Raw genomic sequence first — 16,492 nt, forward strand, 5'->3', positions numbered from 1 at the left:
TCGCTGTTTGTTCTTTATGATCCCAATAAGATTGGGTGTCCTGCTTCAAAGCAGACTATTGCACGCTGGATTAGATTTACTATCCAGTATGCTTATTCCATGGCAAGTTTGCCAAGTCCAAAATCTGTACAGGCCCACTCTACTAAGTCGGTGGGTTCTTCATGGGCAGCTGCCCGGAGTGTCTCAGCTTTACAGCTCTGCCGAGCAGCTACTTGGGTCAGGTTCGAACACGTTTGCTAAGTTCTACAAGTTCGATACTTTGGCCACTGAGGACCTTCAGTTTGGTCAATCAGTGCTGCAGGAACCTCAGCACTCTCCCACCTGGTTTGGGAGCTTTGGTACATCCCCATGGTACTAAATGGACCCCAGTATCCTCTAGGACGTAAAAGAGAAAATAGGATTTTAATTACCTACCGTTAAATCCTTTTCTCGTAGTCCGTAGAGGATACTGGGTGCCCGCCCATTGCTTCGTTCGTCCTGCACTGTTACTTGGTTAAGTAATGTTGGTTCAGCCGCTGCTGTTCCTGTTTCAAGTTTGGTTAGCTTGGCTTTCCTCTCTTGTGTATGCTGGTTTGGAATCTCAACACTATCCTTATCTATCCTTCTCTCGAAGTATGTATGTCTCCTCGGGCACAGTTTCCTGGACTGAGTCTTTTAGGAGGGGCATAGAGTGAGGTGCCAACCCACACTATCAAATTCTTAAAGTGCCCATGGCTCCTAGTCTATACCCCGTGGTACTAAATGGATCCCAGTATCTTTCACGGACTACGAGAAAAGGATTTACCTGTAGGTAATTAATTAAAATCCTATTTCTCGAACGTCCTAGTGGATGCTGGGAACTCCGTAAGGACCATGGGGAATAGCGGGCTCCGAAGGAGGCTGGGCACTCTAGAAAGATTTATGACTACCTGGTGTGCACTGGCTCCTCCCACTATGACCCTCCTCCAAGCCTCAGTTAGATCTTGTGCCCGGCCGAGGTTGGATGCACACTAGGGGCTCTCCTGAGCTCCTAGAAAGAAAGTATAGAATTAGGTTTTTTATTTTCAGTGAGACCTGCTGGCAACAGGCTCACTGCAGCGAGGGACTAAGGGGAGAAGAAGCGAACTCGCCTGCTTGCAGCCGGATTGGGCTTCTTAGGCTACTGGACACCATTAGCTCCAGAGGGATCGACCGCAGGCCCAGTCCTTGGTGTTCGGTCCCGGAGCCGCGCCGCCGTCCCCCTTACAGAGCCAGAAGCAAGAAGAGGTCCGGAAAATCGGCGGCAGAAGACATCAGTCTTCACCAAGGTAGCGCACAGCACTGCAGCTGTGCGCCATTGCTCCTCATGCACACTTCACACTCCGGTCACTGAGGGTGCAGGGCTCTTGGGGGGGGCGCCCTGAGCAGCAATAAAAACACCTTGGCTGGCAAAAATACCACAATATATAGCCCCAGAGGCTATATATGTGGTAAATACCCCTGCCAGAATCCAGAAAAAAGCGGGAGAATAGGCCGCGGAAAAGGGGCGGAGCTATCTCCCTCAGACACACTGGCGCCATTTTCTCTTCACAGTGCAACTGGAAGAAAGCTCCCCAGGCTCTCCCCTGTAGTTTTCTGGCTCAAAGGGTTAAAAAGAGAGGGGGGGCACTAAATTTAGGCACAATATTGTATATACAAGCAGCTATGGGGAAAATTCACTCAGTTATAGTGTTAATCCCCACATTATATAGCGCTCTGGTGTGTGCTGGCATACTCTCTCTCTGTCTCCCCAAAGGGCTTTGTGGGTCCTGTCCTCAGTCAGAGCATTCCCTGTGTGTGTGCGGTGTGTCGGTACAGCTGTGTCGACATGTTTGAGGAGGAGGCTTATATAGTGACGGAGCAGATGCCGATAAATGTGATGTCGCCCCCTGTGGGGCCGACACCAGAGTGGATGGTTAGGTAAAAGGTATTAACCGACAGTGTCAACTCCTTACATAAAAGGGTGGATGACGTAACAGCTGTGGGACAGCCGGCTTCTCAGCCCGTGCCTGCCCAGGCGTCTCAAAGGCCATCAGGGGCTCAAAAAGGCCCGCTTATTCAGATGGCAGACACAGATGTCGACACGGAGTCTGACTCCAGTGTCGACAAGGTTGAGACAAATACACAATCCACTAGGAACATCCGTGACTTGATCCCGGCAATAAAAAATGTGTTACACATTTCTGACATTAACCTCTAAAAATGGGTTTTTATGTTTGGGGAGAAAAAGCAGGCAGTGTTTTGTTCCCCCATCAGATGAATGAATGAAGTGTGTGAAAAGCATGGGTTCCCCCTGATAAGAAACTGGTAATTTCTAAAAAGTTACTGATGGCGTACCTTTTCCCGCCAGAGGATAAGTTACGCTGGGAGATATCCCCTAGGGTGGATAAGGCGCTCACACGGTTGTCAAAATAGGTTTGGCACTGCCGTTTTAGGAACGGCCACTTTGAAGGTACCTGTTGATAAAAAGCAGGAGGCTATCCTGAAGTCTGTATTTACACACTCAGGTACTAGACTGAAACCTGCAGAGCGTGCTGCTGCAGCGTGGTCAGTGACCCTGTCAAACATACTAGTTTGCTAACATGAGAACATATTAAAGACGTCGTCTTATATATGAGGGATGCACAGAGGGATATTTTGCCGGCTGGCATCCAAAATGATTGTAATGTCCATTCTGTCAGGAGGGTATTAGAGACCGGTCACTGGACAGGTGATGCTGCCCTTAAAAGGCGCATAGAGATTCTGCCTTATAAGGGTGAGGAATTATTTGGGGATGGTCTCTGGGACCTCGTATCCGCAGCAACAGCTGGGAAGAAATATTTTTACCTCAATTTTCCTCACAGACTAAGAAAGCACTGTATTATCAGGTACAGTCCTTTCGGCTTCAGAAAAGCAAGCGGGTCAAAGGCGCTTCCTTTCTGTACATAGACAAGGGAAGAGGGAAAAAGCTGCACCAGTCACCCTGTTCCCAGAATCATAATTCTTCTCTCGCTTCCTCTGAGTCCACAGCATGACGCGGGGGCTCCACAGGTGTAGCCAGGTACGGTGGGGGGCCGTCTCAAAAATTTCAGCGATCAGTGGGCTCGCTCACAGGTGGATCCCTGTTTCATTCAAGTAGTATTCAGGGGTACAAGCTGGAATTCGATATGTCTTCCCCCCGCCGTTTCCTCAAATATGCCTTGCCGACAACTCCCTCAGGCAGGGAGGCTGTGCTAGAGGCAATTAATAAGCTGTATTCCCAGCAGGTAATACTTAAGGTGCCCCTACTCCAACAAGGACGGGGTTACTATTCCACACGGTTTTGGGGTACCGAAACCGCATGGTTCGGTGTGACCCTTTTTTATATTTGAAATCCTTGAACACATACATAAAAAATTCAAGTTCAAGATGGAATCGCTCAGGGCGGTTATTGCAAGCCTGGACGAGGGGGATTACATGGTATCCCGGGACATCAAGGATGCTTACCTGCATGTCCCTATTTACTATCCTCGCCAGGAGTACCTCAGATTGTGGTACATTATTACCATTACCAAGTCCAGACTCTGCCGTTTGGACTGTACATGGCACCGAGGGTGTTACCATGGTAATGGCCGGAATGAGGATACTCCTTCGAAAAGGGGAGTTTTTAATTATCCCGTACTTGGACAATCTCCTTATAAGGGCGAGGTCCAAGGAGCAGTTGCTAGTCGGGGTAGCACTATTTTGGAAAGTAGCACGGTTGGATTCTAAACAGTCCAGAGTCACAGCTGGTTCCTACGACACGTCTACTGTTCCTGGGGATGGTTCTGGACACAGACCAGAAATAAGTGTTTCTCCAGGAGGAGAAAGCCAAGGAGCTGTCATCTCTAGTCAGAGACCTCCTGAAGCCAAAACAGTTATCGGTGCATCATTGCACGCGAGTCCTGGGAAAAATGATAGCTTCCTACGAAGCAATCCCATTCGGCAGGTTCCATGCAAGAACTTTTTAGGGGGACCTGTTAGACAAGTGGTCCGGGTCGCATCTTCAGATGCATTAGGCTGATAACCCTGTCTCCAAGGACCAGGGTATCTCTACTGTAGTGGCTGCAGAGTGCCCATCTTCAAGAGGGCCGCAGGTTCGACATACAGGACTAGGTCCTAGTGACCATGGATGCCAGCCTTTGAGGCTGGGGGGCAGTCACACAGGGAAGAACCTTCCAGGGACTTTGGTCAAGTCAGGTGACTTCCCTACATAAATATTCTGGAACAGAGGGCCATTTACAATGCCCTGAGTCAGGCAAGGCCTCTGCTACAAAACCAGCCGGTCCTGATCCAATCAGGCAACATCACGGCAGTCGCCCATGTAAACCAACAGGGCGGCACAAGAAGCAGGATGGCGATGGCAGAAGCCACAAGGATTCTCCGATGGGCGGAAAATCATGTGTTAGCACTGTCAGCAGTGTTCATTCCCGGAGTGGACAACTGGGAAGCAGATCTTCTCAGCAGACACGACTTCCACCCGAGAGTGTGGGGACTTCATCCAGAAGTCTTCCAAAGGATTGTACACCATTGGGAAAGGCCACAGGTGGACATGAAGGCGTCCCGCCTCAACAAAAAGCTATAAAAGATATTGCGCCAGGTCAAGGGACCTTCAGGCAATAGCTGTGGACGCTCTGGTAACACCGTGGGTGTACCAGTCGGTTTATGTGTTCCCCCCTCTGCCTCTCATACCAAAGGTACTGAGAATAATAAGAAGGCGAGGAGTAAGAACGATACTCGTGGTTCCGGATTGGCCAAGAAGAGCCTGGTACCCAGAACTTCAAGAAACTATATATCAGAGGACCCATGGCCTCTGCCGCTCAGACAGGACCTGCTGCAGCAGGGGCCCTGTCTGTTCCAAGACTTACCGCGGCTACGTTTTGATGGCATGGCGGTTGAACGCCGGATCCTAAAGGAAAAGGGCATTCCGGAGGAAGTCATTCCTACGCTGATTCAAGCCAGGAAAGATGTTACTGCAAAACATTATTACCGCATATGGCGGAAATATGTTGCTTGGTGTGAGGCCAAAAAGGCCCCAACAGAGGAATTTCAACTAGGTCGATTTCTGCATTTCCTACAAGCAGGAGTGTCTATGGGCCTAAAATTAGGCTCCATTAAGATACAGATCTCGGCTCTGTCGATTTTCTTCCAGAAAAAATTAGCTTCAGTACCTGAAGTTCAGACATTGTAAAAGGAGTGCTGCATATTCAGCCCCCAGTTGTGCCTCCAGTGGCACCTTGGGATCTCAACGTGGTGTTGAGTTTCTTAAAAATCACATTGGTTTGAACCACCAAAAACCGTGGATCTAAAATATCTCACGTTGAAAGTGGTCATGTTATTGGCCTTGGTTTCGGCCAGGCGTGTATCAGAATTGGCGGCTTTGTCATATAAAAGTCCTTATCTGATTTTCCATATGGATAGGGCAGAATTGAGGACTCGTCCCCAGTTTCTCCTTAAGGTGGTATCAGTTTTTCACTTGAACCAACCTATTGTGGTGCCTGCGGCTGCTAGGGACTTGGAGGATTCCAAGTTACTGGACGTAGTCAGGGCCTTGAAAAATTATGTTTCCAGGACGGCTAGAGTCAGGAAAATTGACTCGCTATTTATCCTGTATGCACCCAACAGGCTGGGTGCTCCTGCTTCTAAGCAGACTATCGCTCGCTGGATCTGTGACACGATTCAGCAGGAGCATTCTGCGGCTGGACTGCCGCATCCTAAATCAGTGAAAGCCCATTCCACAGGGAAGGTGGGCTCATCTTGGGCGGCTGCCCGAGGGGTCTCGGCTTTACAACTTTGCCGAGCTGTTACTTGGTCAGGGGCAAACACGTTTGCAAAATTCTACAAATTGGATACCCTGGCTGAGGAGGACCTTGAGTTCTCTCATTCGGTGCTGCAGAGTCATCCGCACTCTCCCGCCCGTTTGGGAGCTTTGGTATAATCCCCATGGTCCTTACGGAGTTCCCAGCATCCACTAGGACGTTAGAGAAAATAAGATTTTACTCACCGGTAAATCTATTTCTCGTAGTCCGTAGTGGATGCTGGGCGCCCATCCCAAGTGTGGATTGTCTGCAATACTTGTAAATAGTTATTGCTAACTAAAGGGTTATTGTTGAGCCATCTGAGAGGCTCAGTTGTTTTCATACTGTCAAACTGGATATAGTATCACGAGTTGTACGGTGCGATTGGTGTGGCTGGTATGTGTCTTACCCGGGATTCAAAATCCTTCCTTATTATGTCAGCTCGTCCGGGCACAGTGTCCTAACTGAGGCTTGGAGGAGGGTCATAGTGGGAGGAGCCAGTGCACACCAGGTAGTCATAAATCTTTCTAGAGTGTCCAGCCTCCTTCGGAGCCCGCTATTCCCCATGGTCCTTACGGAGTTCCCAGCATCCACTACGGACTACGAGAAATAGATTTACCGGTGAGTAAAATCTTATTTTTTTCATTCCAGAAGGATTATTTAAGTACTGGATTTAGACCCCGTAGAGCGGAGGGCTACATCCTCCGGTATTCCAAGAGGTCATCGCTCGTTGGAGGACATGGAGATCGATTTGATGGTGTCTTGCCTCAACAACAAACTCCAGCAGTATTGTTCAAGGACGCAGGTTTCGGGAGCAGTAGCATTAGATGCATTAACAGCTTCTTGGTGTTTCCGGAATATCTACATCCTTCCTCCCTTCCTGCTACTTCCTCAAGTATTGAAACGGATAAAACGGGAGGTACTGTTGGCAATTCTCATTGCTCCAAATTGACCTCGCAGGGCATGGTATGCCGACCTTTTATGCTCTTCTCATCGACTAACCCTGGTCCCTGTTACTTCAGGAAGATCTACATCAAGGTCCTTTTGTTTATCTACACTTAAAGCAGCTACATTTGATGGCGTGGCTGTTGAAAAGGCACTACTAGCAAATAAGGGTATACCGCATACAGTGATGCCCCGTGCCAGAAAGAAGGTTACTTCCAAGCATTACCACCGCATTTGGAATGCCTATGTTGTCGAGTTTGAACGGAAAGGATATCCCTCCACAATTTTCCAGTTGGGTCGAGTTTTGCAGTTCCTGCAGATGGGTTTGGATGCTGGCTTACGACTAGGGTCTCTTAAGGTACAGATATCCGCCCTGTCTGTATTTTTTTTTTTTTTTTAACAACGGTTAGCTTTGCTGCCGGACATCCAGATGTTTGTGCAGGGAGTTCTGCGTGTCCAGCCCCCATTTTCAGCGCCTACTGCTCCATGGGACTTGGCTCTTGTCCTGGATTTCCTTCAATGTTCGTTCTTTGAACATTTGGAGACTGTAGAGTTCAAATATCTCACTTGGAAAACAGCTACTCTCCTTGCCTCGGCTCGGAGGGTGTCGGAATTGGGGGCCCGGTCACGTAAACCTCTATACCTAATCTTCCATGCCAACAGAGCTGAACTACGCATTCAGCAAACTTTTCTCCCTAACGTAGTTTCAGCCTTTTATATTCACCAACCCATTGTGGCTCCAGTGTTTTCAACTGCCTCTTCGGGTCTCAGGGCTCTGGACGTGATGAGGGCCCTACGCATCTACGCGAAGAGGTCAGCGGGAGTTTGGAAAACGGACTCCCTGTTTATTCTCTGACGCAAATAAAATGGTCTGGCAAGCCCCCAAGCAGTCTATTCAAATGTAGTAACGCTCATTTAGCCTGCAGCTTGTCATATTCACAGCAAGCCAGGCACGGCAAGTGTGCCCACAAGGACAGACATGTACGTCTAAGTATGCATGCCCATATACATGGGCTCTATACTAAATGCATACTGAGTGGCACTCACTGACCATGCTGCAGAATGGATGATCGTGGCTACATTTGTAGCTCGTTGGATCAAATGTACTATTCAACAGGCTTATTCTTGGGCATCTAAGCCCCTGCCATCCTCAATTATGGCTCATTCTACCCGTTTGATGGGTTCTTCCTGGGTGGCTGCCAGGGGAGTTTCTGCCTTACTTATGCTGTGCTGCTACCTGGTCGGGAAGCAACACATTTGTTCAGTTTTATAGGTTTTATACCTTGGCAACGTCTGACTATCAGTTCAGACGTTCAGTCTTGCAGGGTTCTCGGCATACTCCCACCTGGAACGGGAGCTCTGGGCGTCCCTACAGCAACTCCAGTATCCCCTATGGATGATTAAGAAAATGGGATTTTGATACTTGCCAATATATCCTTTTCTCTGAGTCCATAGGGCAGGGGTGGGGAACCTTTTTTCTACCGAGGGCCATTTGGATATTTATAAAATCCTTCGGGGGCCGTACAAAAATTCTCAACTCAAAAAATGACCCTGCCCCCCAGTAGGTCTGCCCCATAGAGGTACTGTGTGTGCCAAAAAAAATGGGTGTGGCCAGTTAAAATGGGACGTGATACACATATGCCCCCAATAGTGCGGTGCCAGATCCACAATTGCCCCTCACAGTGCCAGGTATACAGATGTCCCCACAGTGCCAGGTATACAGATGCCCCCACAGTGCCAGGTATACAGATGCCCCCACAGTGCCAAGTATACAGATGCCCCCACAGTGCCAAGTATACAGATGCCCCCACAGTGCCAGGTATACAGATGCCCCCACAGTGCCAGGTATACAGATGCCCCCACAGTGCCAGGTATACAGATGCCCCCACAGTGCCAGGTATACAGATGCCCCCACAGTGCCAGGTATACAGATGCCCCCACAGTGCCAGGTATACAGATGCCCCCACAGTGCCAGGTATACAGATGCCCCCACAGTGCCAGGTATACAGATGCCCCCACAGTGCCAGGTATACAGATGCCCCCACAGTGCCAGGTATACAGATGCCCCCACAGTGCCAGGTATACAGATGCCCCCACAGTGCCAGGTATACAGATGCCCCCACAGTGCCAGGTATACAGATGCCCCCACAGTGCCAGGTATACAGATGCCCCCACAGTGCCAGGTATACAGATGCCCCCACAGTGCCAGGTATACAGATGCCCCCCCCGTGCCAGGTATACAGATGCCCCCCCCGTGCCAGGTATACAGATGCCCCCCCCCCCCCCACAGTGCCAGGTATACAGATGCCCCCCCCACAGTGCCAGGTATACAGATGCCCCCCCCCACAGTGCCAGGTATACAGATGCCCCCCCCACAGTGCCAGGTATACAGATGCCCCCCCCCCCCCCCCACAGTGCCAGGTATACAGATGCCCCCCCCCCACAGTGCCAGGTATACAGATGCCCTCCCCCCTCCCCTCCGTGCTGCTTACCGTGCGACACGGAGGAGAGCGCGGCTGTCGGGTGGGAGCGGCGGCGTGTAGTACTTCAAACCAGCCGCCGGTTCGAGAGCCAATCAGAGCTTGCGGACCGGCAGCCGCGGCTCCTGATTGGCTGCCGGTCCACGAGCTCTGATTGGATCACGGACCGGCGGCTGATTTGCAGTACTACACGCCTCCGCTCCCACTCGACAGCCGCGCTCGCCTCCTCCCTGTCTCCCTGTTCTGACAGCTGAGACACGCTGCCGCCGGACTGAGCGGCAGCGTGTCTCACTGACACAAGCTGGTGGGCCGGAGGTTCCCCACCCCTGCCATAGGGGATACTGGATGCCCACCTGCAGACTTGTTGGTTTGTGTGTTTTATTGTATAAGCTATTCAGTTCTCTGATTCTGTTATTTGTTGTTTTCTGTTCTATTTGTTCTCCGTACTTTGCTCTTCTCCAATATAGTCGGTTCTCTTCAGGCACAGTTTTTCTGACCTGGGGTGCAGATTTATTAAGCCTACTGAAATGATAAAGTGGATGTTGATAACGCACCAGCCAATCAGCTTCTATCTTCCATGTTACAGGCTGGGTTTGAAAAATGTCATGAGCTGACTGGCTTGTGCGTTACCACCTTCCATTTTATCATTTCACCAGGCTTAATAAATCTGCTCATCAGTCTGATGAAGGGGGGCATAGATGGGAGGAGCCAGCACACACACACACACACATTAAATTTAAAGTGCAGCGGCTCTCAGACCCCATCTGTATCCCGCTGTAAACACCTACTCCAGTATCCCCTATGGACTCTGAGAAAAGGATTTATCGGTGAATACCAAAACCCCATTTTCTGCGAAGTACATAGGGTCCATAGGGCTCCCACCCATACGCACCTGGCTTCTTTGGGTTTGTATGGCATTGGCAAGGCTAAGCCATGCCTTGTACATGATTGCCCCTTTTTAAAAAAAAAAAAACACCCGCGTTCAGCCGGCATCTCAGACGGCCGCCAAACTCAGACTTCAGTACAGCTCCATGTTTGCAGCACAAATTTGCAAATCCATTCAATGGCTACCTGTGTAAATGTGATCACGATTACCTACAAAGTTCCAAACAACACGTCCCTCCCCTTTCTTTCATATATCTTAAATCTCATCTCAATGTACTGTTCAGCCCCATACGCACTGGAGAGATGTGTGCTGAGCGATCTAGCACAGACCGCTCAGCACACATCTCTCCAGCCGCACAGCACTCAGCGCGATGTGTGCTGAGCGAGGGAAGAGTGCTGCTCATTTCAACTAGTGGTGAAATGAGCGATCTCGCTAGATTTAGCATGTATGCCAAATCTAGAGCCGGCGATATCGACATGCGGGACCGCACATCGCTGTCGCCGGCACACTACACACAGAGAGATCCGTGCTTAATTTATACGCAATCTAGTCAGATTGCTTAGAATTTAAGCACAGATCTCTCCATGTGTACCCCCCCCTTTCCTCTCACCATAGATCTACAATCTTGTAGACCTTGTAACCTCTTCTGCTGCTAACCACTTATGAAACTCACTGCCACACCTGTTTACTGTCTCCCTCAGCCTTCAAGTCTTTAAAAACACCTCTGAAAACGAATGTCTCTTGTAGTAGTTTAAATTACTCTCCCCTTAACTTCCCACACTAACACACCTTAACTACTGTTCCATTTTCTACTGAGCTGTGGGTACCGCATTGAACATGGTCTGTCAGGGCTAAATAATTGAAATCATTAGGGCAGTGAGTGGTATTTCATACTCTCGTAAGTTTTTTTTGTTCTTGTTACAAAGGAAGAGTTGACTGTAGATTGTTGCTGCATAAAATGTGATTCTGCATTTTATCTAACAAGTATTTTTTTCTGTCTCAGATTCCACAACACAAGACCATTTCAGGACTAAATAACTCTGTCAAAGGAATGCGAATTAATGTGGTCAACCACCAGCCTGTAAAACAAGTAAGTTTATCATACATTTCTACTGTTTTATGTATAACATATGTAACGCATTGTAATTTTTTTTTTAAAAAGGTGAAAAATAAATGACCACTGCATTCCTACTACACGTTTATGTAGGAAAGACCATAAACTTGTCCACAATTCTTCCTGGAGCTAGTTCCAAGCAGTTGCTATAGCAACCTCTGACATCTTATACCCATAACATTTTTGCAGTGAATTGATCAATTGTAATGTTAATTATGATCTATTACAAGCTGACGTACTAGTTAGCAAGAGATATATATATATAAGAGCACCATCAGGTTTGTAGGTAATACTGTTTCTCATCTTATTGGGGAACACTGGACACATTAGTGTGCATCCAGGTGTGCCTACTTCATAAACATGTCTGTACCTCCTGTCACTCTGTAACTTGCAGGAGTCCCAGTTTAGTTTAGTGCTGTAGTAGTGCAGGGACTTATTTGTGTTGCCAGATAGCATTATATAGGGTGCTGACGTTCGGGTAAGGCTTCCCACCATTGTCCTAACTGTGGAGTTTGTATATTCCCTCTGTGCTTGCTTGGGTTTCTTCCCACAATCCAAAAATATACTGGTAGGTTAATTGGCTCCCAGCAGAATTAACACTGGCGTGAATGTGTGGGCATGTGGTAGGTAAAATATATATTGTAAGCTTTACTGGGGCAAGGACTGATGTGAATGGCCAAAAGACTCTCTGTAAAAGCGCTGCGGAATATGTGTGCGCTATATAAATAACTGGTAATAAGTAAATAAAAGGAGTCATAGCGGGGACGGGGGCCATGGGCCTACCGGCGTCACTCTTTGGGGCCTGCTCATCACTTACAGAAGTGCTACCAGCAACGGCAGTATTGTTTCCTGCTCTGGCAAGATGACTCTGAAGGTACAACCACAACACTTGTTCCTGTTAAATGCAGGCTGAATTAAGGAACTGTAGAGCAAATTAATGCTTTACCATTGATCTTTGGTATCAACCAGGTTGATTTGGCCATGTAAATGATTGCCACTATAAAAAAAACAGGAGAAAGCTCCCAAAATCTATTTCTCGAACGTCCTAAGTGGATGCTGGGGACTCCGTAAGGACCATGGGGATTAGCGGCTCCGCAGGAGACTGGGCACAACTATAAAGAAAGCTTTTAGACTACTGGTGTGCACTGGCTCCTCCCACTAAGACCCTCCTCCAGACTTCAGTTAGATTCTTGTGCCCGGCTGAGCTGGATGCACACTAGGGGCTCTCCTGAGCACCTAGAAAGAAAGTATATTTAGATTTTTTATTTTACAGTGAGATCTGCTGGCAACAGACTCACTGCAGCGAGGGACTAAGGGGAGAAGAAGCGAACCTACCTAACAGGTGGTAGTTTGGGCTTCTTAGGCTACTGGACACCATTAGCTCCAGAGGGATCGACCGCAGGACCTGACCTTGGTGTTCGTTCCCGGAGCCGCGCCGCCGTCCCCCTTACAGAGCCAGAAGCAACGAAGAGGTCCGGAAAATCGGCGGCAGAAGACTTCGGTCTTCACCAAGGTAGCGCACAGCACTGCAGCTGTGCGCCATTGCTCCTCATGTACACCTCACACTTCGGTCACTGATGGGTGCAGGGCGCTGGGGGGGGGGGGGCGCCCTGAGGGCAATATACAACACCTTGGCTGGCAAATATACATCATATATAGTCATAGAGGCTATATAGATGTAAAATTACCCCTGCCAGTATTACAGAAAAAGCGGGAGAAAGTCAGCCGAAAAGGGGACGGGGCTTCTCCCTCAGCACACTGGCGCCATTTTTCCCTCACAGTTCCGCTGGAAGGAAGCTCCCTGGCTCTCCCCTGCAGTCTGAATACTACAGAAGGGTAAAAAAGAGAGGGGGGGCACTAAATTTAGGCGCAGTATAGATATTATATATATATATATATATATATAAGATATATAAAAATGCAGCTATAGGGAAAACACTCATTGATAGTGGGATCCCTGTGTTATATAGCGCTCTGGTGTGTGCTGGCATACTCTCTCTCTGTCTCCCCAAAGGGCTTTGTGGGGTCCTGTCCTCTGTCAGAGCATTCCCTGTGTGTTTGCGGTGTGTCGGTACGGCTGTGTCGACATGTTTGATGAGGAGGCTTATGTGGAGGCGGAGCAGATGCCTGTAAATGTGATGTCACCCCCTGCGGGGTCGACACCTGAGTGGATGGTGCTGTGGAAGGAATTACGCGACAGTGTCGACTCCTTACATAAAAGGTTTGACGACATACCAAATGTGGGACAGCCGGCTTCTCAGCCTGTGTCTGCCCAGGTGTCTCAAAAGCCATCAGGGGCTCTAAAACGCCCGCTACCTCAGATGGTTGACACAGATGTCGACACGGATACTGACTCCAGTGTCGACGACGAGGAGACTAATGTAACTTCCAGTAGGGCCACACGTTACATGATTGAGGCAATGAAAAATGTGTTGCACATTTCTGATGTTACCCCCGGTACCACAAAAAAGGGTATAATTTTTGGAGAGAAAAAACTACCAGTAGCTTTTCCTCCATCTGAAGAGTTAAATGAAGTGTGTGAAGAAGCGTGGGCTTCCCCTGATAAAAAGCTAGTAATTTCTAAGAGGTTACTAATGGCGTACCCTTTCCCGCCAGAGGATAGGTCACGCTGGGAAACATCCCCTAGGGTGGATAAAGCGCTCACACGCTTGTCAAAGAAGGTGGCACTACCGTCTCCGGATACGGCCGCCCTGAAGGAATCTGCTGATAGAAAGCAGGAGGCTATCCTGAAATCTATATATACACACACAGGTGTTATATTGAGACCGGCTATAGCTTCAGCCTGGATGTGCAGTGCTGCTGCTGCGTGGTCAGATTCCCTGTCAGAAAATATAGATACCCTAGACAGGGACACTATTTTGCTAAACGTAGAGCGTATAAAAGACGCACTTTTATACATGAGGGATGCACAGAGGGATATTTGCCGGCTGGCATCCAAAATTAGTGCAATGTCCATTTCTGCCAGGAGAGGGTTATGGACTCGGCAGTGGACAGGTGATGCAGATTCCAAACGACACATGGAAGTTCTGCCTTATAAGGGTGAGGAATTGTTCGGGGATGGTCTCTCGGACCTCGTTTCCACAGCAACAGCTGGGAAGTCTACATTTTTACCCCATGTTCCCTCACAACCAAAGAAAGCACCGTATTATCAGGTACAGTCCTTTCGGCCCAATAGGGGCAAGCGGGTTAAAGGCGCGTCCTTTCTGCCCAGAGGCAGAGGTAGAGGGAAAAAGCTGCAGCATACAGCCAGTTCCCAGGAGCAAAAGTCCTCCCCCGCTTCCTCTAAGTCCACAGCATGACGCTGGGGCTTCACAGGCGGAGCCAGGTACGGTGGGGGCCCGTCTCAAAAATTGCAGCAATCAGTGGGCTCGCTCACGGGTGGATCCCTGGATCCTTCAAGTAGTATCTCAGGGGTACAAGCTGGAATTCGAGATGTATCCCCCCCGCCGTTTCCTCAAATCTGCCTTGCCAACCACTCCCTCAGGCAGGGAGGCAGTGTTACAGGCAATTCAAAAGCTGTATTCACAACAAGTGATAGTAAAGGTGCCCCTACTTCAACAAGGAAGGGGTTACTATTCCACAATGTTTGTGGTACCGAAACCAGACGGTTCGGTGAGACCCATTTTAAATTTGAAATCCTTGAACACATATATAAAAAAATTCAAGTTCAAGATGGAATCGCTCAGGGCGGTTATTGCAAGCCTGGACGAGGGGGATTACATGGTATCACTGGACATCAAGAAGGATGCTTACCTGCATGTCCCCATTTACCATCCTCACCAGGAGTACCTCAGATTTGTGGTACAGGATTGTCATTACCAATTCCAGACGTTGCCGTTCGGTCTATCCACGGCTCCGAGGATCTTTACCAAGGTAATGGCCGAAATTATGATACCCCTTCGAAAGAAGGGAGTTTTAATTATCCCGTACTTGGACGATCTCCTGATAAAGGCGAGGTCCAGAGAGCAGTTGTTGGTCGGGGTAGCACTATCTCGGGAAGTGCTACAACAGCACGGCTGGATTCTAAACATTCCAAAGTCACAGCTGGTCCCTACGACACGCCTGCTGTTCCTAGGGATGGTTCTGGACACAGAACAGAGAAAAGTGTTTCTCCCGGAGGAAAAGGCCAAGGAGCTGTCATCTCTAGTCAGAGGCCTCCTAAAACCATAACAGGTGACTGTGCATCACTGCACGCGGATCCTGGGAAAAATGGTAGCTTCCTACGAAGCAATTCCATTCGGCAGGTTTCATGCAAGAACCTTTCAGTGGGACCTGTTGGACAAGTGGTCCGGATCGCATCTTCAGATGCATCGTCTGATAACCCTGTCTCCGAGGACAAGGGTGTCTCTGCTGTGGTGGCTGCAGAGTGCTCATCTTCAAGAGGGCCGCAGATTCGGCATACAGGACTGGGTCTTGGTGACCACGGATGCCAGCCTTCGAGGCTGGGGAGCAGTCACACAGGGAAGAAACTTCCAAGGACTATGGTCAAGTCAGGAAACTTCCCTTGCACATAAATATTCTGGAACTAAGGGGCATTTACAATGCCCCAAGTCAGGCAAAACCCCTGCTTCAAAACCAGCCGGTACTGATCCAGTCAGACATCACGGCGGTAGCCCATGTAAATCGACAGGGCGGCACGAGAAGCAGGACGGCGATGGCAGAAGCCACAAGGATTCTCCGATGGGCGGAAAATCACGTGTTAGCACTGTCAGCAGTGTTCATTCCGGGAGTGGACAACTGGGAAGCAGACTTCCTCAGCAGGCACGACCTCCACCCGGGAGAGTGGGGACTTCATACAGAAGTCTTTCAAATGATTGTAAACCAGTGGGGAAAACCACAGGTGGACATGATGGCGTCCCGCCTAAACAAAAAGCTAGAAAAATATTGCGCCAGGTCGAGAGACCCGCAGGCGATAGCTGTGGACGCTCTGGTAACACCGTGGGTGTACCGATCGGTTTATGTGTTCCCTCCTCTTCCTCTCATACCAAAGGTACTGAGGATAATAAGGAGAAGAGGAGTAAGAACTATACTCATTGTTCCGGATTGGCCAAGAAGAGCGTGGTATCCGGAACTCCAAGAAATTATGTCAGAGGACCCATGGCCTCTACCGCTCAGACAAGACCTGCTGCAGCAGGGGCCCTGTCTGTTCCAAGACTTACCGCGGCTGCGTTTGACGGCATGGCGGTTGAACACCGGATCCTGAAGGAAAAGGGCATTCCGGAGGAAGTCATTCCTACGCTGACTAAAGCTAGGA

General features: G+C 49.1%; 1 protein-coding gene across 2 annotated transcripts in view; it reads left to right on the forward strand.

Moving 5' to 3' along the window:
• Positions 1-16,492, forward strand: part of POLDIP3 (DNA polymerase delta interacting protein 3) — a 207,942-nt gene that overhangs the window by 39,110 nt on the left and 152,340 nt on the right. For both annotated transcript variants that reach the window (XM_063940391.1, XM_063940392.1), the window contains exon 3: positions 11,107-11,193. In XM_063940391.1, coding sequence (XP_063796461.1) covers positions 11,107-11,193 — 87 coding nt within the window. The remainder of the gene's footprint in view (positions 1-11,106; positions 11,194-16,492) is intronic.

Source organism: Pseudophryne corroboree, chromosome 9 (assembly GCF_028390025.1).
Source record: "Pseudophryne corroboree isolate aPseCor3 chromosome 9, aPseCor3.hap2, whole genome shotgun sequence".
NCBI classification, from domain to species: domain Eukaryota; kingdom Metazoa; phylum Chordata; class Amphibia; order Anura; family Myobatrachidae; genus Pseudophryne; species Pseudophryne corroboree.